The 27319-nt window shown below is 38.2% G+C and overlaps 1 protein-coding gene across 1 annotated transcript; it reads left to right on the top strand.

Annotated features, from left to right (window-relative positions):
* The first annotated feature begins 5839 nt into the window (after window positions 1-5839).
* On the top strand, window positions 5840-19696 carry LOC135141677 (homeobox protein Nkx-6.2-like). The gene is made up of 3 exons (XM_064072982.1): window positions 5840-6579; window positions 12110-12294; window positions 19001-19696. Exons 1-3 carry the CDS (start codon window positions 5934-5936, stop codon window positions 19163-19165), a joined length of 996 nt encoding a protein of 331 aa, XP_063929052.1. The 5' UTR covers window positions 5840-5933; the 3' UTR covers window positions 19166-19696.
* Window positions 19697-27319: the final 7623 nt, after the last annotated feature.

Genomic DNA, 27319 nt, shown 5'->3' with positions numbered 1-27319 from the left:
TCAAATAAATGTCCTCAAACAGAAAAATATAAAGTTGTATGACTCACCGTAAAATAAACGTAAATTAAATTGGCAATTCAACTGTTCACAACCATTATGTTTTTAAAGTAGACAAGTTTATTTAAAAATATGTAAAGATGAATGTGAATGAAATAGATTAATACAAAAACGTAAAACAAACTTAAATAAAACTGAAACGAACATACAGAGGTCACAAAATAATACTTTTAAGTTGAAATTCGTGTTTAAATAGTCAATAAAAGAAATAAAATCGAAAAAACGCTTATGTAACGTAAAATAACGTAAATATAACGTAAAATAACTTGTCGAAATCATAGATTATGTGCTCGCGTAGTGTTAGTAAATTAAAAGAAGGTTTAAAATGCGCTAACAATGTAGGTTCAAAATTATGAAGTGTAATTTTCAAATAAATGTTCTCAAACAGAAAAATATAAAGTTGCATGACTCAACGTAAAATAAACGTAAATTAAATGAGCAATTCAACTGTTCACAATCACTATGTTTTTAAAGTTTATTTAAAGATATGTAAAGATGAATGTGGATGAAATAGATTAATATAAAAACGTAAAATCGACGTAAATAAAACTGAGCTGAAAATACGGTGGTCACGATAATAATGCTTTTAAGTTGAAATTCGTGTTTAATTCATTAATAAAAGAAATAAAATCGAAAAAACGCAAATGCAACTTAAAATAACGGAAATATAACGTAAAATAACTTGTCGAAATCACAGATTATGTGCTCAGGTAGAGTCAGTAAATTAAAAGAAGATTTAAAATCTGCTAACAATGTAGGTTCAAAATTATGAAGTGCAATTTTCTAATAAATGTCCTCAAACAGAAAAATATAAAGTTGTATGACTCAACGTAATAAAAACGTAAATTAAATTGCAATTCACGGTTCACATTCACTATGTTTTTAAAGTAGGCAAGGTTATTTAAAAATATGTAAAGATGAATGTGGATGAAATAGATTAATATAAAAACGTAAAACAAATGTAAATAAAACGAAGCTGAAAATACAGTGGTCACAAAATAATGCTTTTAAGTTGAAATTCGTGTTTAAATAATCAATAAAAGAAATAAACTCGAAAAAAAACGCTTATGTAACGTAAAAGAACGTAAATACAACGTAATATAACTTGTCGAAATCACAGATTATGTACTCGTGTGGGGTCAGTAAATTAATAGAATATTTAAAATGTGCTAACAATGTAGATTCAAAATTATGAAACGTAATGATCAAATAAATGTCCCCAAACAGAAAAATATAAAGTTGTGTGACTCAACGTAAAATAGACGTAAATTAAATTAGCAATTCACAACCATTGTGATTTTAAAATTGGAAAGTTTATTTAAAAGTATGCAAAGACGAATGTGGATGAAATAGGGATATATAATAACGTAAAATAAACGTAAATAAAACTGAGCTGAAAATACGGTGGTCACGATAATAATGCCTTCAACTTGAAATTCGTGTTTAAATAATAATCAATAAAAGATTTAAAATCGAAAAAACGCTAATGTAACGTAAAATAACGTAAATATTTATGTTCAACGTAGGTTCAACATTATGAAGTGTATTTCAAATAAATCTCTTTAAACAGAAAAATATAAAGTTGTGTGACTCAATATAAAATAAACGTACATTAAATTATCAATTCACGTGTTCACGATCATTGTTTTTAAAATTGGAAAGTTTATTTAAAAATATATAAAGATGAATGTGGACGAAATACGTTAATATAATAACGTAAAATAAACGTAAATAAAACTGAGCAGAAAATACGGTGGTCCCGGTAATAGTCCTTTTAAGTTGAAATTCGTGTTTAAATAATCAATAAAACCGAAAAAACGCTAAGGTAACGTAAAATTACGTAAATATAACGTAAAATAACCTAACTAAATCGCAGATTATGAATTGGTCTGCAGTCAGCGCTTCTATGGCCACAATTAGAAAAATGTAAATTAATTACTTTAGTATAACTTAAAATAAACGTAAAAAAATATAGACAAATGGCGTCAATACATTAGCAATAAAAACCCGAAAAAATCAAACTGAACAAGACGTAACCGTCATCAAACTTGTGACTTTTCCAAATTATTTTCTGAACAAGAAAACAATGGAAAAAGTACCCGCTGAATCGAAAAATACGTTGTTTCATGTTGGCATACATAAGTTCAATATATTTTTTGACAATTTATTATTCCAAAGCACTAGAAATCAACAGTTCTTCAAAATAAATCAAGTTTCATCATTTTCAAAGCTGATAAAATCAAACTTGTCGACATTTTGCGTTTTTTGTTGTTTCCTGTGATCAGCAAATATTCGGCTAAATTTTAACGTCAATGTAACGTAAAAAAAATGCAAATTAAAACTTTGTGGTCTAGCTAATATGATCTTGCTAGCAATGATTATAAAATCTAGATTTTTCGTTTGAAGGGATGAAATCGAAAGTCTAGTCGTGACGTTATTTCAACGTTGCACAAACGTATGCAAATACCGATAATTAAAAACTCGCTCCAGAATTGTTTTGCACCATCGTATGCCTAAATGCCTCAATTTAAAGGTCATTAAAATAGTTAGCATGACAGAACGAGCCCGAGTCAATTAGGCCAGGATGGGGAATCCGTCCCTGCACAGAGGCTGCAGACCATCAGCCACCCCAGTGCTAAAAGCCTTTTGGATATTACATGTTAAAATGGGGGTAAGTAATTCGATTTGTGCCGCGTCTCCAACTAACGGCCTGTTCCCTGCTCGCGAACAGGACTTCGAACACTGCAGAGGGATATCTGTCGCATAATGAAATGTTTCATTAACTTGAAAACAGAGATCTCAGCAACGAACCGACCACCCTTAATGACACGCCTCATTCGATCGCGTTCTGCACCCAATTAGATTTTTCACCATTTTCATTAAATATCGTTCCGTTCTTGTCTATAAATATTCATAGAAATCAGATGAGGTTCAGGGATACATCCTCGATTCGAATTGTATTATGAAAATCTGGATTGATAAAGCAGTCAGTCCCACTCAGGAAATAAATATGATAGAGGAAGTAGCACTATCGAATAAATAAAATAGAGAGAAGAGTTCCTCGATGGCGGAAAATGCCATAAAATTGTGATAAAACAACCGCGATATATTCAGGAGACTACACACATAAAAAACAGCCAAGTCCACTGGTTTTTGCTCATTTTTATACGTAAATAAGTCACAAGTGCCGCTTCATTTACAACCATAAACCATAAAGGCTAAATTAATTCTACAACAATAAAGTATACAATAAAACATGTATTTATATACCTCCGCAAACATAAAAAACACACTATTCTTACATTTTATTTACCGCATACAACTACCATAACTTCAAATGACAACTAAACTAAGAGATTTTTAAATAAAATACAAATGCGAATTTTATGCATTATTTGCGTCCGCGTACATTTGACAATGTTATAACTTTTTTACATAAATATAAATCAAATGCATACAACAAAGTAGCAATGGAGCCAGAACCAATCCTTGTGGAACACTTGCGACATAACAATAAAAATTACATAAAAATGATTTATGACCATTTGCGTTATTAAACGTAAACTGTGACTTTACACATTAATTTTGCGATGTTTTTATCTAACTTACTTTACATCATTTTAGAATCAAAATTTCGAAATGCCGTGATTTTTTAAATTTTTGTTCTAGTTGGCCAAGACGCATACGGCAGTAGTGAAATTGAAACGGCTACGTACGCATCGTGGTCAACTAGAGCAGAAATTTAAAAAATCATCCGATGTCATAACGACATGTTTTTTTGCTTTAATGATGAATGAATTATAACATAGTTATACATTAAAACACAGATCAAAGATATTTTAAAAACTTTAAGCAATAATTCTAAAACTCGCTAAACTTGTGCTTACGTTGTTTTGGTTTTAGAATGTGATGTATGAGACAGTTTTATGGAGGTTCTCACTTCTATCCAGTTTTCGAACAATACATATATTGAATCTTCGGTACGATAATTTTTTAGTTTCTATAAAATCAGAAATTTGTAAATCCATCCTGTTTGTTATTTTTTTAAAGGTAATAGTGATTCGAAAAGATTTTAGATGGCGGTGCTCGTCGTCGTTAAGGTGGTAGGTAAATTGTTTGTGGCGGTAACGGTTTCGTGGTTGCGTGAATCTGCGAAGTCTAGTATAGAAGGGTTTAGAAAATTCCTTTGTATTAGGTCGCAATCGAGTGAGTTTGAAGCATATTGGTTCTTCTTTCCAGAGCGAGAGCGTTATATTTGGTGGGATATAAGTTGATATATGAGCCATATCGCGCGATCGGGCTACAGGAAAACGCATCAGTTCAAATAGATGTCAGAAATCAATACATTCAATCGCCTATACGTTAAAAGCTTTTCAAAACAAACTGTTTGGATACCGTCAGTTGAAAACATAAATACATAATATACTATAAAATATTAAAAAAGCACGAAAACTTGGCTCGTATTTCAGCGTTTTCCTGATTTTTCTTTAATAAATTGCTTTTCAGAAGTCTTTGCAAATAATTCAAACTGAACCTAAAATCTAAACAAATATCTATAACATATAGCTGATGCCATCAGCAACACGGCGCGCTTTTCGGCTTACGTCACGTCCAGACACGAATCAGCACATATATTATTATTCGATTGTTTATACACGATACGTTGTAGAAAAATCGGCGGCACACGTGTTTTTTGCAATAATTGGACTGCTGAAACTAAATGTAACACATTTCGGTGTGAAACGACGTCCAACAAATAGACACCACCATCCATACAAGATAACTAAATTTAACTTTAATTAAGATTAATGATATGCAGAGTAGTTCTATCTTCAGTTTAGAGGCCGCCACTTCCGTTCCCCCACCATTAACATCATCTACAGCTTTTAGCCTGATCCCGATAAGGTTGTTTGCACCAAATCGACTTCTGCGCTGCCGTTTCAGACGCTTTTATCCACCGATTGAAAGTTTCCAGCTTCCAGCGGAAACGTTTTGCGCTTTTTTTTGTACAGGAAAAATGTAGTCGGAATATACGGACGCAGGAAAACGAACGATCCGTCGGATTTTTATTAAAATGAATAAAAATCCGGCTATCAATGGAGTTTATAAGGCGAAACTAATGGCGGTCGAAAATGCGTGTATATAAAGTTATAACGAGAGATAATAAGGAAGGAAGGAAGGAAGGTGTGCGTATGTGCGTTTGAGGGAGTGCGAGATGAGTATGAGGTCGGAAGTCCGGCAGCGGGCGGTCGGTCAGTCGCGGAGAAACGAGAGCGGCAAGCCGCCAACAGGCCAGGCTTTCGTGTGCTCAAACCTTTCTTCCACCGCTAACATGTTTATGCTAGTAAAATACCTCCTTACAGATTGAGTCCCATGTATACTCCGATAATAGGAGTCCGGAGGGGGTAGGGCGGTCTTGCAACCAATGCGGGCGGTTCCAGGGAAGAGCGGCGTCGCCAATCACGGCGTTGTTCTGCGCCCGCCGGTCCTCCTTCCCGCCAATGAAAAAAGCATTAATCTCTTTTAAAAATAGAGCAGTGTGCAGCCACGCAGCCGGGCGACACGCACAGACCGGCCGAATTTCCCCTACCATAAAGGCCACCGTAATGAGCTTTAACGGTAGCACATATTTAACATGCACTACAGTTCATAGACATCCCCACCGCGGCGACTGCTGAGTCACCTTGCCTCCGCCCACTGCCTCAGTCATTGCTCACCTCAAGCTTTAAGTCAGTTCACCGCCAACTCCGAATCGCGCGAAGTTGGCCCCGCGAAGTGCTGTGATGTGCAGTGCTAGCCACGTGTTGTGAGAGAACTGACCAGTCCTGGTGACGCGCACCGCGTCCTTACCAGCAACCACGGCGTCTCCCGAAGCAATGACGCAACACAGCGACGCGTCCAGCGACCGTTCCGAAGTGTCCGTGACGCCGCCCCCGCCGGTCTCCAAGATGCTTGAGTTCGCGAGCCAGCAGAACCTCAGCTTCCTTAACATTGAACACCGGAACATGCTCGCCGCCCCGCTGGCGGCGCTCCACTCCATGACGGAGATGAAACAACACCAACACCAGCACCACCTCAGCCCGGACCACGTCCACGGCCCCGAGAAAAGCGACGATGTCCTGCTGGAGCGTACAAGCTTACACGTAGAACGCTCCGGCTTGACCTCGCGGAGTCCCTTAGGGGCCACGAGCAACAGCAACAGTTCCCAAGGTGCCAACCCACACGGCATCGACCACATACTCTCTCGACCCTCGCAAATCACGACGGGCCCGCTGCACTTCCCGCACAGCCTCGGCTTCACCCAAAACACCCTCGGGATGGCCTCGAACAGCGCTCAGAGCGCCTCGAACTCCGGTCTGCGAGGATTCAATATCGCCGCCGCTGCCTTCTTCCACCACCACGCCGCCAACTCGGTCAACAAGCCGCCCGTCGAACTCGGAAGGAGCACCGGGGGTCTGTACTGGCCCGGCTTCCAGGGACTCGTCTCCAACCCCATGGCCTGGAGGGACCGGCTCAGTAGCAGTAAGTCTGACTTGCATGCACAAGTCCGCTCAAAACCGGTTCCTCCGATCTCAATCAATGCCCGACGCAGAATTAATTTGATGACCTGCGAACAGTCTTGCAACAGTGCGTGCATGATGCGGCATGTTGATGACTCCACGTTCTCGCCGAGTTTACCTGTACGGCCACATAATTCCTATCGTAAACACTGTCACCCTGCGCAATCCAATTCAAGTCAAATGTTTGTTTCGCCACATCACAAATAGAATATGGTTTCTATCTAAGTTAATCTATTTGTCGGTTGCAAACAATTCCCCCGAAACCCGCTAATATATCGACTCTTGCATTTTTCTTCCCTTTACGATCCGACGTTAAACGAAACGTAGGTCCTTCCATCAAAAAAACAAACTTTATATTTTGTTTTCGTGATTATCGATGACCGAAAGTTATAGGATAATGAAGAGAAAATAAAAACGAGTCCGCGACGGAAGGAAAAACTAGATGGACCATCAAATAGTAGAATATAGGAAATAAAAAATAATAAAACGATGATTGAAGTTTATGTTACAGTTGGATGCCGTAATTTTATGGAACGATTGAGAAACGAAACAAAGATAAAAGTTTGCTCACTGAATTGAAACTCTGTTAGAGACATTAACAAACAAATTGCCTCGGGAAAAATCTGAACAAATGTTTGTTTTAGTAATTGTACGGGGTCTGTTCGCTCGGTTAGTTAAAGCGTTGGCCCTACAAAAGGAAATATCAATTGTTATTCCTTACAATAATATTTTGATTTCCCTCTTTGAGACTATTTATGTTGAATCTGGTATCAGAGAACGACCTTTACCACAACGATAAAAAAACGGAAAACATCAAGGGTTTGATCATTTCGGAACTTGCCTGATCAAAAAGTGAATTTTGAGTGTAGTACATGTTTGACGACATCGCTCAGAAAATGGAGTTTGATTCTAATTAAAATGATTAATCACCGCCCCTTGCTGTTATCTATTGTTTATATGCGTGTAATGACTGAAATAATGATTATTATTCGAGAATGTAGGCGACATATGCTTTTCTTCATTAGTGCAGTTGATTAGGTGATATCAATACTAATTCCGTTATCGCACCGAGAGGCACATATGTTTGGAGCATTATTACATCATATATCACAATATACAAGTATAGGTGATTGCGGCCAGTTAGACTAGAGTCGAGAGCGAGCATTCACCCCCTCTCCACCCCCTACTGAAACGCTGGGCGCGGATACGTAATGACCGGTGACGTATGTGTTATTTGTTTGGCGCCATCTGGCAGTAGCGTTATTAACTTGGCAAATCAAACAAGCCCAGACATTAATTACGAAGATCTGATAGCTGTCGTCCGATTCGAACCTTGTTTTCAAACATCTCCTCATATTTTATACTTACATTTTTATATATAAATCACCGTCAACGACCGATACGCAGCCCTGACAACCGATTTCGCGTTTATCAAAAGTTCTTACGCTTTTTGGCTCTCCCTATATATGTATAGGTGCTGGCGCAGACCATAAAGGCATGACCACTTCACTAATAGAAGAGGCCGGATATAATTACCCTATAATCTCAGCATATGTTGTGTCGATGTTATCGTTATTCCATGAGAAATATCTATTTTATGACTTGTAAAACTTGATAACAATGCACTACAATTTACACCTTGCAATAATGGAGCAGCTGGATTTATCGCATTCTATTGGAATTAACTTGACGATTTGCTAACACGTTATCAGGGCAACTGTGATTGCTGCAGACAAATGGGGCATTTAATACTCCCAAGCGTATATTCCACACTTATACCTGATGTATGCAAAAATTTTGCTCTTTCTTTCCACAATCGACACCACATTTAAATACGGATCAATAATAAAGAAAATATATTATTTTTCATAATACTTCATTTCCCGATAGACTTAAACGGTTCTGCAAGATTATGTTCTGTGGTTTCTATAACAAAAAAAAAATAAGTCGATTATATCATACAGGCATGTATTTAAGAGGAGAGGGACAATAGAATTTAGACCCTTCCTCCTAAACATGTCAAAAAATTCAATAAATTACCACACTAAGACTAAAGACTTATTAATGTTTTATATGCTGCAGTGACAAAGCGTTCTAAATTAAGTCTATAAAGTTATGAATTACTTATATATTTCTTAATAATGGGTGTGGCGACATTTAATAAATTTCAAACATTTCTTGTCAGATTAGAAAAGCTGTGAAAAGTGTAATCAGCTGTCTTCACAATTCAGGTTGAAACAGATTAAAATAAGTCTGCGCATGCGCGTCCACTATGTTAGAAAATTTTTGGAAATTTTAAAACTTTTTTGACTACAGTTCGTGACTTGTACATTTCCTATATAGTCACAGTATAATAAATGTAAAAATGTCTATTGCATGTATAGTCCGACAAAAGCTACAATGTAATTAAGCTTGTAAAAGAATTTTTCCTAAAGTGTAACGGTGCGATGCGTCTGCGTTATAGCTGTTGTCAGTTTGTCAAATTTGTGTACAAAGTGTGGCCCGTAATGGCCGCGCAATATCTCCGGTATATAAATTTAATTAAGACAACTTTGTCTTATGCTCGTAATAAACAGTTATCTGAAGTGTGCGTCGTATAATAGCTAACATGGTCGACATGATGGCTTTTGCGCGAGGTACGGCGTTATAACAGCCAACTTCGCTAATTGAAGACCCTAGTACTGAATTACTTGTTCATCGCAGCAACATTTAACGGTCTGTCATGTTACTGTTCTGCCGTTCAACCCGGTTTTACTGCCTCCACCATCCGAGTTGGGGTAAATTTACTCCACGTCCTAAACCGATGCCACCGCTTCCTTATTAATTTTCAACGATCGAGGCTCACATTCGCGACCACTTTGCCCTGGTGTATTACGGACAATTGACTCGATGTACGAATAATTGATTCCGTATTTTTATCGGACGTATTGCACCCCATACAGCACTTTATTCACGATGCCATCATGTTCTCGCCTATCAATTTGCGTACCTTTTAATTGAAACAATAAAACTCCGCCAACCCCCGCGGACAAGTCGGGTTATTATTTCGGTGGGGCACCAATAAATCTCGTCGTAAAAATTTTACTGCATTTGCTATCTTAAAAGCTAAATAGACAATCGCATTAAAACTTAATGATTCTACTTATGGCTTACAATCTAAGGTTGTGTTCTTTCGACAAACTTAAAGTGAAGGGGACAGCCGTTACTTCGCACTCGTTCGACTTTTCCTCACGTTAGACACATTCGTCCGTCAAGGAGTGGCGATCATACCGAAAAACGCAACGACACGTACGAACTTAGCACGTAATCGGACGGTCAAAAGACACAAAGTGACACGGAGATGAGGCCTTCCTCGCAGCGAAGTGAATACGAGTCGAATTAAACACTATGCGTTCTACGGATATTTTTCGGAAACGACCTTGAGATGCAATAACGAAATGGATAAGTTTGGAGAAGACTTCGGGGTATATTTGGCGTGTACTTGTGACGCAGCAGCGTGTGTTAAATTTTGCCGGCCGTTTGTCGTCGTTTGGACGTCAATGTGGTAATTTCGGAGTGAATGAGGCCGCGGTGTGGGGTGTTATCGGGGCGGTGTTTGGCATGAGAACGATGGTATCGATGGTCGTCGTCCGATTAAAAGAGTTAGAGATGTAAATTAGAGCTCGGGAAAACGGCGCGACGCAGCACCAGGGAGATTGTTATCATCACAATCCATCTTCCGTATCGGGCGAAGTGTTGTGCGTGTCGTGTAGAACAAGCATCACCATTGTAGCAGTGTTTCTGCGGTTGCTAGAGGCGGTAACCTAGCAACGGAAGCGGCTGAGGGTGGGAGCAGCCGCACCGATCGAGCAAGCTGTTTTAAGCAAGACACCCTGTTAGAATAATTATATCTCTAGATAACGGGATCATGAGATTATCCACTTTAGTATCGCCCCATCTCGCTTATCTACACACTAGCACTCTCTTACATGCTGCCGTTATGTCTGTTACGCGTTATCCTTCTCCCAATATGAATAATTCCTTGATTGCGCTTTCATGAAACATAAGCAACAAGATGTACAAGATCTCGGCTCCCGGCGCCCCCTGGAAGGCACGCGGTCCAGGGAAGGTGAAGACTGAAACATTATTAGTTTGTAATATCTTGGCCATATTGGGAAGTTTCTCAGGTCTTTATTGATCGCCATGATTTACGAATACATGTTCACTATTCTCGCACTGCCTGAACATGGGAACATCATCTGAACAGGCGGATTTCGACGAATATCAAGCCGATATCGGCAGCTTCCGTAAGATGTTCGAACCGAGACTATAGATGCATTATTGAATTTGTTCCCGGCTTATATGTCCCAAGAGGAACATCTAACGCTACATCCTGCGTTGTCAGCATATATAGATTATTATATAGACATCTGGTCTGTTCAGTGTAGAATCTTACAGATATAAAAGTATCGACTTCGACACAATGGAAACCTAACCTGGGCTCTTTTGCATCCACCGCGATATTCTCAGAACCATATTGCCAATATAAACTCAAATAGTCCTATAAATAATCTCGATGTTCCAACAATACATCCTATAATAGCGGAAGCACGTGTTCCGGGAATACAGACAGCTTTTTAAGGCCGCGTCGGCTTTTAGATGGAGACATACCCAAAACTGATTATCTCGCATTTGCACCCTCTCAAATTCCTCATTACACATGGCGCCACATCTTCTGACTACAAACTATATCTCAACGTCTTCAAAGAAAGCAGTTCTTGGGATTTCGATTCACCGTCGTTACTCCAAAAGTGTTACCCTTCAAATACTCCAAATCGTTCTTCCCACCCAGAACACATTTCTGCCGCCAGCAGGTGTGTTCTGATCATTGGTCAAAGTCTACCGAACACCGTTAAAACAGGAGCATCAATGCAGCTTAGCCCCTTCCAACGTAACCGCATCAGAATCGGTCGAGGAAAAAGGGATCAATGTCTCTCGCTTCGCTAATTAAGTTTGCGCACTTTTTAAAATTGTTAATTTTATCAAGACTTTTTCCTCGCTTTAATTAGTCTTCGACGGTGGCTCGTATGAGCTTGAATTTTTGCGTCGCGTTTCTCCGCAGAGCTCGTCAGGCTTGTAACATGTGTTGAAAGAGCGAGATGAAGAGATTTTAGTTAGGTAGTGATTTCCTGAGTGAATTCCGTATTCCCGTCACATTTTCGTTGTTTTGCCGTTTCGTCTCGGTTAACTATTGGATTCTTTTTAGAGTGTGCGAACGGACACTTTATAAAGAAAGCAAACAAAATTCAAATCGCTAAAACTGAAACTTGCGTAATAAATTAACCCCGTATGGGGCGATTTAAAAGGCAATCAACGCAGCAACAAAACTGTAAAATGGCATATAACTTGCCCATAAAATAAATTTCGCACAGGCACGCACTGTTACCGCGATGATCATGAGGTTGTAAACTTTTCATCTCGAATTTGTCACTTAAACTGTTTCTCTTTTCCAGTGAACCAAAGCAATATGGGCGGGATTGGGCCAGACAAAGACGCGAAAAAGAAACACACGAGGCCTACGTTCTCAGGACAACAAATTTTCGCCCTGGAGAAAACCTTCGAACAAACCAAATACTTGGCAGGCCCTGAAAGGGCGAAACTCGCCTACGCCCTTGGGATGACGGAGTCACAAGTAAAAGTAAATCGGTTTTTTCTTGTTCAAACATTCCATCGACTGCTGAAATTTCGACAAACGCTCACTCTAAGTAGACCTACTGATCCACATTAAGATTTCATTCACTAATTAATTACTTTATAATGAACCTGCGGATGTTAATCCTTTTGGGAGGATTAGATCTTGTTAAAGCGTCGTTAGCAGAACGAATATCTGCACGAGTTCCCGTTAATAACATTCTTTTACATGCGGCTGCCACCGCTCAGGACGTCTAACACAATTTCCTTATCTATTGCTACTGATAATAAAACGGTTACATAAATTAACTTTCGATTCTGGGATGATATACCCACTCTAGACGGTTTTATTTGTTGACGGATGGGTAACTAAGGTAAACATTAACCCCCACTCGTGATGGGATCTATCTATACATAAAAAATTAAGCCTTCAGACTTCTGTAGACGACACTATTTTTAGCTTGAAAGTTTTTTCTTTTGTTGTGTTTTATAATTGTAATTTTGAATGTGGTTGTAATAGTTAGCGGTAGCGGCAGCGAACGTGTGAGTAAGAGAGAGACAAATGTATCACCTTTGAGTGTGGTTAATTTTGTATTTGCGTATTCTCCTGAAGGCGCTGTTGCCTTTAGGTCGAGGTGGACGGCCTGGAGCGTTTTTTGTCTCTGTTCGTTAATTTCTGGTGGATTAAGGCCGGGGAATGCGTGTGACTGATTGGGGATTTGGTCGAAATGAGTCCCATTTGAAGGTTCGTAATATTTTGACGCAAAGAAGAAGCGTATCGGAACATTAATCTGAATTTAAATAGGCGGATGAAATGTTGAGAAATATGTTAATTTTTCAATTATAAATCTAATATAAATATGTTAAATATCTGGTCGGCAGTAAGTCGAGCGTATTGAAAACTGTCAGTCGGCGATTAGGCCGGCTTCGGCTCAATATATCGGCTCGTTTCAAAATGAATCCGATTAACTTTAAGTATGTTGTGGGGTTAAAATAGGCCGAATCGAAATCCCCCATGAGTAATTCGGTGGCGACGCGTGTGCCTGCGATATGTTCGGAATTAATGAAAACAGAGCAGTCCGGGAAGTCGGATCGGGGCTTGACGAACGTTTTCGACAAGTGTAAATGCCCCCCTTTTGTTACTCTGTAAATTTGCATTTTTATTGAATCTCTAGCCACCGAGATTTGAATATAAGCCTGGATGTTGACAAAAAATAATACGGCTAATATTGAGCTTCACCGCACTTCCACGACGCGCTTTTTAAACAACCACCCACTTTTTCGCTCACAAAGAAATCCCTTTCAACAAATCATTCCGCGCTCAGCCGCACAAAGCCCACTGCGACAACCGCAAGCGCTCACACTTTTCACCTCACAAAATTAACTATACCCAACAACGGCATTTATACGTTCGCCGACTACCAAAACCCACTGTCTTGAGAAAAACGTATTAGCAACTTGATCTCAAACACATTAACCCGTTTATGCCAAAACGCAAATAACGTTGCTTTCACGTATGTTATTAACCTATACAAAATACCCGTAATGAGAGTCACAACTACGTTATTTAAACGTTAATTTAATACTATCCGACAATATGTTTCTTAAAACACAACATTTCCTTCAACAGACACTACTCATTAAAAAAACGTTATTTTTACGTTTGTTCTTCAAATCAAATTTTCAGTGCCTTTACTTACAGTGTTAGATAAATACTTCCTGTCATTGAAAAATCTAACGTTGTTTTTACGTTTACATATAACCAAAAATCTACGTATACATTTCATATATTCACACAAGAACATTTTTTAATTTATAAGACAAAACGTAAAAACAACGTTGAAAAATCTAACGTTGTTTTTATGTTTACATATAACCAAAAATCTACGTATGCATTTCATATATTCACACAAGAACACTTTTTAATTTCTAAGACAAATTACGTTGTTTTTAGGTTTCTGTTTAACCAAAACCCTAATATTTAAGTTTGCTAATATTGAATTTTTATTATTATTAATTACAATGTTGTGCCTTTCGAGTAAACAAATGTTTCATTTTCAAAATTCTTAGTCGTGTTTATCGTGTAAAATAACATTCACATGTGCGTGTTCCTTTGTACGTAAATATATAAAGCTCAAGTGACAATTTGCCACTCCATAATTAGTGTTGCGTGTTAATAAATTATGATCAATTTATGTGACAAGCAAGGGACGCCCGAAAAAACATAATTATACGTCCCAAAAACATAACGCTTGTTATACGTATTTTAAACGTTTGTTTTGTATTTTGACCTTTTGTAAATTGATTACTGTTAATGCCATCAGTTATATAGTTACATTTAATATACGTACATAGGTTACGAAAATTTGTGGTAAATTCTCAACGAGGGTTTAACGTGTTTTAAAATAAGTACACTGGCGTTTATTAAAATCTTATCCTTTACTACTGCAATAAAGAATGATCATGAACTAAAAAACGTATTAAATAGTTAACAAAGCAACGTTATTTTGATGTCCAAGTAACGTTATTTTTACGTTTTAGTGTTTCATGGATCTTAAAATACTAAAATCTTGGATTTTATCCGTCTGATTTTTAATCCGTGTGTCACTGTGTTGTCACACGTCACAGAAGAACAGCATAATGAAATGGCGTATTGATGTAAATGGGTTTGCTATATTTTTTTTGAGCGCGTCGTCGGGCGATTTGTTCGTCTGTCATCGTGTCCATGGCTGTCTTGTGATGATATCAATCAGATCGGGGAATCCAAATAGCAATGACGATGTTTGTTATAAACAAGTGGCGCCCCCAGCGGAACCCGCCGCCCTAATTCAATTTGTCAGGAGATTATACGGCACAGCCGCACACCCTCCCTTAAACGATACATCATACAAGTACAGCTGCAGCCATAGACGGTGACTTAAGGGGTACTAAGGACAGACAGTGATTCGAGAATATTCACTAGTCGCGCAAAAATTCCGGTTAAATTAATGAAATCGCGGTGAGAGTGGCGTAAAAATTCGACGCCCGCTGCGAGAGCTATTCATATTTAAATTTAATTAAACTTGTAACAAAGATAAAATTAATTTTTAATTTCTGGAGCTAGGTAATGAAGGTCGGAGATCTTAAAAAGTAGACGTTTAGTTGAGTTTTACGATGATTTTCTCAGCGGTAAAAGTGCAGCTTGGGGAGAGTTTTGTCCAGATTATTTTTTCTTGTATTCTCCGAGGTCCCTTTAGTTTAATGAAGCCGCGGTTTAATAGCGCCTCGTCTTATTATTTATTTACTCGCATCAAATACCGAGCTTTCCCCTCGGAAGTGCATCCGTACCGAAGGATTTAATTTACAAAAATGCGGAATGTTTTATGATAATAAAACTGCGCTCAGATTAAATAAAAATGCTAAATAAAAAGCTCTCGAGAGAATTAATAAGTTTGCGAATCTCGACTAGTCCCGCTTTGTTAAGCTCCAAATGGGACGCCAGAACCCACACGCTCGTCTAAACATCACCGTATTAAACACTAATGAATTATGCTTTCACTTTAATTCACTCGTTTTCATTACGCCATCTTGCACTCATAATCGCACGATCTCTCTTCTTACAAACTTTTATTGCCCATCCTACGCCAACTAAATTGCTACAAACTATCAACCCTGATCAATCATTATCAAACAAACAAGAAAACAAATCCGTCTCCTTCGTTCCTGCTCATTTTTTAAAAATCGCACATCCGGAGATCTTCCACGACTATCGAAAGAGACGCAAATATGATTTTGAACGCATAGCCACTAAACCAGACAAATCGGACCTAAAAATGGCGCAGCAACAAGAACTAGACATCGGGAACTCATTAATTTATAATATATAAAGATAGGTATAAAAATGGTATATAATAAGGAACAAGGTCTTAATATCAGTTTAACTTTTAATTTAGTAGAATTTAGTATGACAAAATTGTGTGTTGGGTTAATTAATCTTGCTGATTCGTTTCATTTCAACATCGCGCATCCGAGAGTTTTACTTTCCGTCGCTCGACGGAGATCCAAAACACGGATCCGAACGCATAGTAACTAAGAGGGATGGAATAGACTTAAAAGTGGAATAGAGTAAGGAAGGCGACATTGAGAATCGTTTAATTTTAGTTTTGGCGTAATTTGGTGTCAGCCGGGCTAGGGTAAATAGATAAAAGTGTATGTCTGGCATGAAGCAATGTTAATCGTGCGTAATTATTGAGTAATTTTGTCGAAGCGATGGTAAATAACACATGGTTATGACGTGACGTTGGTGCGTTCGTTTTGAACGTTTTGTAGTTCATATCGCGTATCAGAAAACGCCTGATAAATATTAAAATGATGTGTGCGTTCGGATGTCGGGTCATATATTCAATTTAGTGTCGGACTTTATGAATCGTCCGTCCAACTTTTCCCGAATACAATTCGAGTTATCAAAATGAAAACGTTGCAATATAGCGTTTGAACAGCTTGGTAGGCGAAAAAAGTCCAGTAAGTGATTTTGCGAGATGTTCGGTAACATGGGGTCATTTTTGCGGGTGTTTACGAATTAGCATGTTAATTGCGTGTTTTTGCGGCAGCGCGCGGGCGGGGATTGACGCGGCGCGTCAGTAGCGCGCGCGATAGAGAAAACGCGCGATAAATATTAAAACCGGAATGAAATGGACATAGCGCTATCAAAGCGTAATATTTACCGAATTCAATTAACTGATATATCCTATATAAATTTCCCCTTACAGCGGTGACATTCGGCGTGGCGGAGTGATTCCAACCCCCTTGGCCGGCCGCCATTGCTGTCGAGCCCCAATCCATCATGCACATGACACATATAGAATTTTATTCTGCGGTATATCGATGCATTGGTCCAGAACCGGCTCTTCCCGAAATGACGGTTTGATTTATTGCTGACGTCGCTAATCTACGTGACGTATATATGTTTTTATTGTTTGCGAGCGCGAAACGTCCGGTTTTATAATTCCAGATAAAATCTGTATGAGTTACATGGCGGGGGTGAGGGCCGATCCTGTGCCCGCCCTAATCCCCGGTCGCTATGTAAATGCAGGGTCATTAGTGTGTCGTTAACCGTTAACGTAAGGCGACCGAATCGATTAACGCTAAGTGACTGCGTAATTAGCTGTACATGTTGCCGCGCTGCTGCGGAATGTGCGCCACCCCTCATCTCCGCGCTCTACACCACTTGGCTTGCAAATTAAGGGCCACTCACTCGCAATTTGTTTCCACGCACCGACATTCGCCCTCATATCATCTCCTCAATACACTCTAATTAAATCCGATCCGCTATTCCAAACAAACTCAAAATCGCCGCCGCCGCCCAAACTCTCCTCCACCACCACCAAAAAGAACCGGCCACCCACATGTCTCGCACCAAAATCGAACATGCATCTCCGGAAACCGGTTTTCGGCCTTGAATCAATTCTGCGAAATCGTAAAAACCGGTTGAGTTCTCACCGCCGATTCGGGGTAAGTCTTTACTGTATTAGTCCTAAAAATTGACGAATTCGAATGTTAATTAAAATTTATCGTATCTACAATCTGGAAAAGATTGAAGATACCATTCCACTTTTTAATTCTAGCATGTTGAGACCGGTTGGGGTTCGTCATTCTTGGTGAAAAAACCGGTTTTGTGCACTGTGTATACCGTGCAAAATCTAGCCCCACAAAAACGAAAAGATAAGAATAAATAAAAATAGTACAGCTCTGCAACTTTATTAATTTCGTGAACTTTGCACTAAACTTTTTCTTAAAATGTAAAACAAACTAATAGAAACTTCCGGAAGTTTGGTGTGAAACGATGATGGTGTTCGATTTTTCTTACAATGTAACAAAAAGTGATTTTTTGTGTGAGAAAGGGTCTTTTCGACGTGTAGTTGGCGGTTTGTTTATTTAAAAATACGCTTAGGACATCACAAACTCAAGTTGATGTTTTTCATTAAAAATTCACCCTCCTCTAATAACGAAGTCAGAAAAACGTGATAAATCACTGCCGGAAAAATTAGCAGTTGTCTTATCTTCACCATCAAATAACTGTAATTAATTTTGTAATATTTCTCCTCAATTACGGTAAAACCTACCGGTTCGATAGCCGGCGATTGAAATATAACAAGACATTTAAAAATAACTAAAATAAAAGGCAACATCTTCTGTTTAATTGATGAGATTTCCTTCTCGCGCATATCGAACCGGTAGAGCGTCGCGTTTCTCCTCCCTGTATTAACTGCGAGACCCTATTTTCATGATTTATGGTCGTACTATAGCTCTAAATACCGTGTAATTCGCAAATTTAATATATAATGGCTGTGTTGTACAGAAATCGCTGAAAACATGTAGCCCGTTTCGGCTGTTTAGCAGTTTTGCGGAAGGTTAAACGATACATTTGCACCCCTTGTTCGACTAAAGAAAGCTCCGCCTTTTCTCCACCCTTAAGGATGTTTGCGACCAGGTCTCTACTCCAGACGCCACTGCTTTCTCGCACACTCTGATAAAACTTTTATTAATTACACTTCACTCTGAAACATGGCTGCTTTCTCAAAACACAAAGATTAACCGACGTAAATGCTACGATGTAATAAACATACATTGGTTACGTATCTGCGACATCGCGATCATATCTTGGTGTTACATATATGTAACAATCTTTTTCCGTTTTCGTGTTACATGTATGTAACAAGTTTTTCTTTTTTTAGGTATGGTTTCAAAATCGGCGCACCAAATGGAGGAAAAAGCACGCGGCCGAAATGGCGACAGCAAAGCGGAAACAGGAAGTGCTGGACAACCAGACGGATGAAAATAGTGACGTCATTTCCGATACCGAAGATGAGCACGCAGCGAAGAGACAAAACATCCAATGAGAATCGGAACTTATAAAAGTCTAGACATTGACGTTGTAAATATGGTTTAGTGATCTCAGTGTTTGTGAAGACTTGTGCGTGAAACAGGACGTTGTGACGCGCTTTGTAAAAATGTTATATATCTATAAATATATGTATACGTATGTATAATGCTATTTATTGTTCATTTCGATTCGGCGAAAAAAGTGCAATTTTGCTAGAACGTTCTGATTGGCCGTAATTACTGTATTATTTTTTCTTAGCGAAACGTAAAATTGGACAGTTTTCGCGCCAAGACTTGTACAGCAGCTTAAATTTTGAAAATTTTGGGAATGGTATTTTTCATTGTACATAAAATTTTCTTTTGCATTTGAAAGCAATATTTACAGGGTGATTACGGAAATAGGCTTCTGAAAAATACTATTCCCATTTATTATTTTGAGTTATGAGCTCAACGCCGCTCGAAAACGAGCTGCAAATTTTAGGTTTGTGTTGAACATCGTGCAATCTTCTTACTATAGGACGCGGCATTTTGCAGCTAAATAATGTATATTAAAATGTATTTGTAATATTAAAATAAATATGTTCAAGTGACTCATCTTCGTTTTTGTATCAACGAATCATGTACACTGATAATAATAGCTAACATTCCAATAAACATAAGCCGATAACGATAATACACCTTCATAAAATTATTCTTAATTAACTTGTAAATTCTGTCAATAACGTTATGGAATTCCGTGATATACACTTATATTAAAAAAACATATGCATAATTTTATATTTACTGATATTGCGATAAACCGTATGGCTATGCAAGCTCAGGTATATTATGACCGGATAACTATAATAATGAACCGGTGTATAAATACACACCACAAATGCAACACCAACATAGACAAAAACCGGTTATGGACGCCTGAGACGGCATAAACCGGTTTCACGCTCATGCACCAACTAACGAAAAACCGGTTTGCAAAAAACCAAACGTAACGAAAAAGTGGTTTTCAAAATTTTCAGTCACAATTCTGCGCACCCAATAGAATAAAAACAACATAGGGATCAGAATCAGGTCGCAAAGTGTAAGATTAAATAAAAGTAGGATTCATATTAAACATAAAAATTAATCCTCTGACTATACAGCGACTGTTGGTAATGGAAGTGCCGCCATGTCTTAATTCCACTAACAGTTAACTTAAATATAAAACCCCATAATCGTTACTAGGAGGAATAAATTCGGTGATTCTCGTGTTAACTTCTAGGATTTAGAATGAATATAGTCGGGTTCGTTCGATGTCCCAGACAGTTTTAAGTCGGATTTTATGATGAAGTGAGATGCAGCAGCTAACAATATACGTCTACAATTGAGATTATATTATGTGTATTAATTTTTTTATTGAAGTGGGGAGTGAGGGAGCGGACGCTTTGATAGGTAAGATCTCATTTGTAGATAAAAATGCGCAAAGCCATCCCTGTCGTGTTGTGTACATATGTAAATCCAAGTTTTTCGTGTAAGATATGCAACTTGATTTATCTACAATGCAGAGCGGGGAGAAGAGATAGGTGGCCAGGCGCCAGGACGTTGCCTTGACGACGTCGCCATCGCCTCCTACGACGCTGACGCCCGTCGAAGCCATGTCCTTACCCTCGAGGTCTCCACATTATGTACCTAACACATTTTCCTCATTACCAACATTTTTTTTAATAAAAAAAGTACACATCAGAAGCGGGATTAGGTACAGTTGCACGTGTATCGAAAAAATGGCGGCTCAATCATCACACACTCGCTTAAATTAAGACTCGACTTACACACTCTACAAATCAAAGCTCAAAAATAGAAATGGCGGCTCAGCGAATTTATTCCTCCACTTTTTTTTCGAATTTGTTGATTCAGGAGTGGGATTAACACGCAATTAATGTCCCAAAAATATGTGCAACGTGAAACAATTTGTGGTGGATCTGCTAAGTGAATTTACATGGGTCATTTAGTTCGGAATGGCTCCGGTCCTATTATAAACGTTTACATTAAAAGTTCATCGCCGTAATAGTCCCTTTACGGTATTTAGCAACACGTTTATTTAAAGAGATGCATAGTTATAATGAAGTTTAATTATGATAAGTTATCTGCAGTTGCTCGTTCATAAATCACAAATATAATTAAATCGTTGGTCGGCAAGGCACAGCGCTACAGTCTCACCCTAATTATATGGTCGTACATGGAGAACAAGGGTTCCGGTCTGCTCAGTGGCGCATCCTTTTTTCGCCACCGGAGGCCCCGCTGTCACCACTGTGCAAACTTCACTACAGTAAAGAATCTCTTCAGTACACAACTACCACTGCATAAATCACAAAAATACTTAAATAGTTACAAAAATTGAAATTTTCTAAAGGTAACTTGTCACACTAAGTTAATCTTGCTTTATATACATAGGTATATATCAATAAATAGCTTGTCAAGGCCAACCTGTTTTTTCCCAGGACCTAGCTCCTGTATTTGTCGATCTATTGGTAAGCGGTAAAAATTTACCGCCAACTTAATTACATGCGAAAATTGAATCGACTACCTTTCTCTGTGTAAATCCCAATTGGCATTAAATTTAGCTTTTATATACCTCTACTAATAAGGAAGCGATGCTAGAATCGTCGAACAATGAACCCAGCGTTGTTAAAAACAATGCATAAATCACAAGAATACTTAAATAAGTACTCTTGTCAAGGCCAACTTGTTTTTATTCCTAGGACCTAGCTGCTTTACTTGTCGAGATATCGGTAAGCGGGAAAAATTTACCGCTCAGCTAATTACATGCAAAAATGGATGCAAAAGTATTGCGCTTCCACTTTTCTGTTTTAAATATGTCATTCCACTAATTAGGTAGGCACCATTTTAGACTATATTTTTGTAAATAAAGCCCAAATGGCACTAAATTTAGCTTTAATCAGTAATCCAGTAATAAGGAATACAATGCATAAATCACAACGATAGTTAAATAAGTTAATCTTACTTATCTATATCAACTAATTAGTTTGTTAATCCCAACCTGTTTTTCCCAGGACCCAGCTCCTTTATTGGTCGACGTATCAGTAAGCGGTAACAACTTACCGTTAAGCAAAGTACATGCGCAGATAGAGTCAAAAGTATTGCACCCCTATTTTTCCATTTTTAACTACATCACCCCACCAGTTTGGGGGCGGTAACCGCCGTAACATTTACTATGTTTTTACACTTGTCGTTAAACTTAGCTTTTACTTCACCAATAATAAAGCTAAGATGCCCGCCAACAACGAATCCAGCGTTTCCTTTCAGGTGATTTCTATATCTGTTGAGTGATTCTAATAGGAAAAAATTAAGACACACGGCCTATGAAACTTCAAGTGTATTTTTTTTTAAATTGACATTTTCGAGTCTCGATTTTTATTTATTTTTTCGTTTATTTTTGGCGGCATAATTCCGCCGCCACTGGGTCCCCTTACATGCGCCCCGTTTGGACCAATTATATTAAGCGCTGAATACAAATTGACTCTTTTGAAAAGCTAAACGGTTGGGTCTAGAGTTATCATTGTGCAGTGAAAGGTCCTGATGATTTTTATTTATATCTAGCCAATCGGGCTTTTGTGCTGTCCTTATTTGTCACACCGGTTAGAGTAGCGCACATAGTATTTATGTTCTTTTAATAACCGTTTGAGAGTTTATTTCGCTACCATGATACTTCATCCCCACGTTTTATTATTAATTTATTGCCATAAATTATCCATTAAAAAAAATTAAAAAAGTAGGACCGAAGCGTTCCGTTCTCACAATATTTTTTCGACATTTTATCGGTTATTTCGAATCTCAGCGACAAAATTAATAAGATAATCCCCTGTTATAAATATTAGTTTTTGAATGGAGGGTGCGTCGGGACTGAGCACCGCTGATTAAATAGAGCGTGAATCATAAAAGTATTTATTAAAAAAACACATTAAGCTATTTGCAAATAAATTAAGTCGGATGGATATCAAAGACGCGTTTTTGATATAAACAACTACTGTAATAACGAATTTGATGTACATTTACGGAAAAGTTGTGATGGGCTAAATCTTGTTTTAGGAATAAAATTCAATCGATAAGGAAGTTTTCAAACCGGTGCAAGAATTGCTTTTTTGGTACAATTTTAATCCGTTCGTTGACATCTAACGATAGTAGAAATAATTTAGGCGTGAGATTAACAATCTGCTTACCAATAATTGTACGGATTCGCTATCTACATCTGTTATTTGGTCACTTAAGTGTAACATGAACAGTAGCGGTAATAAGGACATAAATCAAGCCGAGTTTTAATTAAACCGGCTGTAATTATTTTATAAATAGCTTTGGTATATTTACCATATCTGTCTCTGATTTAGTATATTAAACAAAGCCGAGAATTATTCAACATTGCTTTTTATTGTCGGATTAAAAGCTTTATAAATCACGCTACGTAAACAAAGTAAATAAATTTAATTACGAGACGAGGGCGGAATTAATTACACATTCCCATGTATATCTCCATAACTTCCAAAAAAGCCGGGCTAGATTTTCGGAATGTATCAACAAGACAGGGCGATCAAGTTAACCCAACGATGCAGAAAATGAGTTGGGGTGTGTAGACCTATAAAGGTGTGTAAGTTAGCTGCCACTAAAGGCCTTTTAGCAGCCGGCTTGACACCTGGGCCTGCTCCCCTCCAGGGCCGGAGTGACAACAATTTCGCTGTGGTACCACCACAGCGGAGTGCAGTACCGGGGTATTACACACCCACAAATCTCACTCTTAGCGTCGCCTCGACCACTACCGCTTAGTCAAAAGTCGAAAATTTCACCCCCAAAAATTTTACTTTGCAGCGGTGGGATAAGCCGCCTCTGCACAAATCCTATTTTGAATGGAGTCAGCGAGTCTATTCGACACAGGAATTCATTGTGGACGACCCAAAGCGGCTAAAGTCAGCTGTGAATGGATTTTTACACGAACTTCCTGTTTTCGATGCAATTTGTCGTTTTCAATGAGTGCATTAACAATGACCATTCAAGACTGACTTTTAAAGCTGCTATTAGATTTAATATGGGACTTTGCTATTGTTGCATTACTTGAATGGGTGTCCGTACCTGAATCCGATTACTATCGTTGGACTATTTATTTTCGGAAGGTCTCCACCGATCAATCTTATTATGGCCGAGCTAATCTTTCACACATTCTGCTTTCCGATTTACTTTCATTGTAGAGCTGCGGCTGTTTAATCGCCAATTAAGCAACTGCCGCAGTCACTCGGGAGGAAAATCGTCGAAGAACACCAACAAGTAGGTGACTCGGGAAGATAATAACGAAGTGTTACGTGTGATTTTTCGTTTTGTGATTTCGTGTTGAGACAACAACGTGTGCGTGAAGATCACCTCACGCACTTCTGAGTTCTGACATAACCTCACTTTGACAGTCCGTCGTTGCACATGCACGATGTAATTGTTATTTGACTGGGAAATGTGGAAAATCGCCGTCTTTCCCCATTATGCAAATCGTGCGCGAACTACCCATCGATCTGGTGTGAATAAATTTTTGCTTGTGAATTTATCATTGATAAAAATCAGTTCTGCATAGGTTCGATTCAGTGGTGCTTTGAGAGATCTAAAACAAATTAATTTAAAATAAACTACCCAACCAAAAAGTAGTCGGGATAACTAGTGGCGATAAAACAAATTTATGGTTATTGATGACGTAAATCGTCAGGATAAAATGTAAATTGTCTACGGCATAATTTGCCGCGATATTCCGAACTATATTTATTTTAAATAGGGCGTTTATCTTTTATCGGCGATCTCAAAAACACAATAATGCATAATAAAGCGCCCATTTGCGTTATCAAACAACCATAAACCGTGTTAAATTCGGAACGTCGTTACCAACGCCCTACACCACATTATGTCCTAATCAAGATCGGGTGCCCAATTGCGCACTTTTAACCACCCATATCGAGATCAAACTTTAAAACAAACCGGAGCACCCGAAGATCTATAGATTCTCACGTTTTGTAACACATAATTTCTGACATAGGTTGGCGTTGAAAGATGCAACAATCAACAAATCGTCTACGGCAACGTCGAAATAACGTTACAAACTCGTTATATACCCCAAATTCAAAAAAAGACGTAATTTTGACGTTGGGGTAACGTGCTTTAGCTAAAATCGTTAAAATATTTTTGAAAATCGCTGTTTCAGCTCCAGTGGATGCTAAAGAAAGCGATGGAAGTTTTTGGAGATGAGGTCGAAGCCGTGGAGGTCGAGGTAGCGAAGATGAAGACGCTGACTCAGAGGTGATAATGCAGGAAGTCATGCAAAACAAATCTGAAGAAATCTTCGTGGGCTCGGTGAATGGTTCATGGGGGGATGAGCAGGATAACTCGTAAAGCATAGGTGAATGACAAATGATGGTCCAGGTATATTTTATGGCGGCAGTTAACCGCAGCCGGAGATTTATTCCTAATACAGGAGGTTTTAATATTAAGTTGTTTGCTTTTATTGCCCCTTATTTATTGTACAGTTTGTGATTTGGCCATTGTCAGCGGCGCTTTATTGCGTTTTCTTCGAAAATAAACCTGTTGATGAGTTGATGATCAAATGATTTTTATCACCTGCCATCAAATCGGAATTTTTCGACAATTTCGAACGCTCACACGTCCGAGGTTTTTTCCCCGCGCCGACGTCACAATAAAACATCTGTATAAAAGTCAATTTATTATTTAATAAGCATTTACATAACAAAACGTAAAGACCAGTAGGAGCAGCGATTCAACCGGCAGAGTTTATACGGTTCATCATATTAAAATCGAATTTGTGAGGGTCATTACTTATATTATTTATTACGAGTTTAGGCGCTATGGCTTTAAAAACCTGGTTTGGAACATGGGCTTATTGTTCGAGCTTACAAACAGAAAAAATTTCAATACAGAAGTACACCGGACCCGACGTCAATGCGCTGCTTTCGCTAATAAAATAAATGTTCGACGTTTTTGGTAAAAATAGACTTACCCACGCTTGCGGCTATTAACGATTTTCAAATTTACCGACGCACTCGAAAATGCAAAATAATCATCGACGCTCCAATGACGCACCGATTGCGACGTGACATGACGCTCCAAAATTTAACAAAAAAAAGAAAAAAAATGAAAAAAGAGGAAACTGAGTAAAAGCAAAGAAAAGAAAAAGGCGGACACTCGTAGCCGTAAACTTTGGTCACACGTGTTATAAGAAAGCTGGCGACGGCAGCACGTTTAACCCATTGCTTAGACCGAATTTTCTATTGCGCATAAGGTGGTTAAAAATTCTGTACAAGTAAAGAGTGCTAGAACTTATATTGTCCTCCCTCTAGTTCCACTCCAACACGTAAGAATTTGACAAATCTTTGATTTCCTTTTAAATTACTTTATTTAATTATACAAATTTAATGTGCCGCCTTTTCTAAATACGTCTTATACTATACCACAAGTAAAAATAAATTTGTGCAACTAGCACACACTTTTCAGTAAACGTGCATTCTTGTAATTTCCGTCGAGCGATGTGTTTTTATTAGTTTCTTTAGGAAGTTAGATCATTGCAAATGAAAGCATGTTGTGGTTTCACCGATAAATCAGTGTCCTCAAAAATGGATTGCCTTTTGGCAAAGTTAAGGCGAAATTCGCCGATTTGAAAAGATAATTATGTACGGTCACGTGAAAGACTACTCAAAGAGCTGAAAGTCAGTGTTGTATGTTTAAAAGATTAACTTCCAAAGTTAGTATGAATGAGAATACTTAACAATGGCCGTGCACGGAAATGGGCATCAATGCGTTTACGTTCCCATGGGCGGACCAATAATTTTTGTATAGTAAAAACACTGATATTACACATAGCTTATACATGATGAAGACGCAATGTAAATATTTCAGAAACATATCCATGGTTTGAAAGAAAAAATAACTCTGTATATTCAAAATTGTGTTGAAGGTTAGATACATAACATATATGTTTCATATGATATTTCACGTGATATGTTATCCTACAAGTCGTTCTAAAAACGCAATGTGGATGCAGTTCTACGTATTTCAAAAAATATGTATCATTTTGTAAAAGCAACATTTCCACAATATGTATGTTACATATCATCAGTCAAACGCAATTTTCGCGTGTTGTG

This window comes from Zophobas morio, unplaced genomic scaffold (genome assembly GCF_036711695.1).
Source record: "Zophobas morio isolate AGI-343-1 ecotype UQ-CSIRO unplaced genomic scaffold, CSIRO_AGI_Zmor_V1 ptg000044l, whole genome shotgun sequence".
Classification (NCBI taxonomy): domain Eukaryota; kingdom Metazoa; phylum Arthropoda; class Insecta; order Coleoptera; family Tenebrionidae; genus Zophobas; species Zophobas morio.
This window is presented reverse-complemented; position numbering and strand designations above follow the sequence as displayed.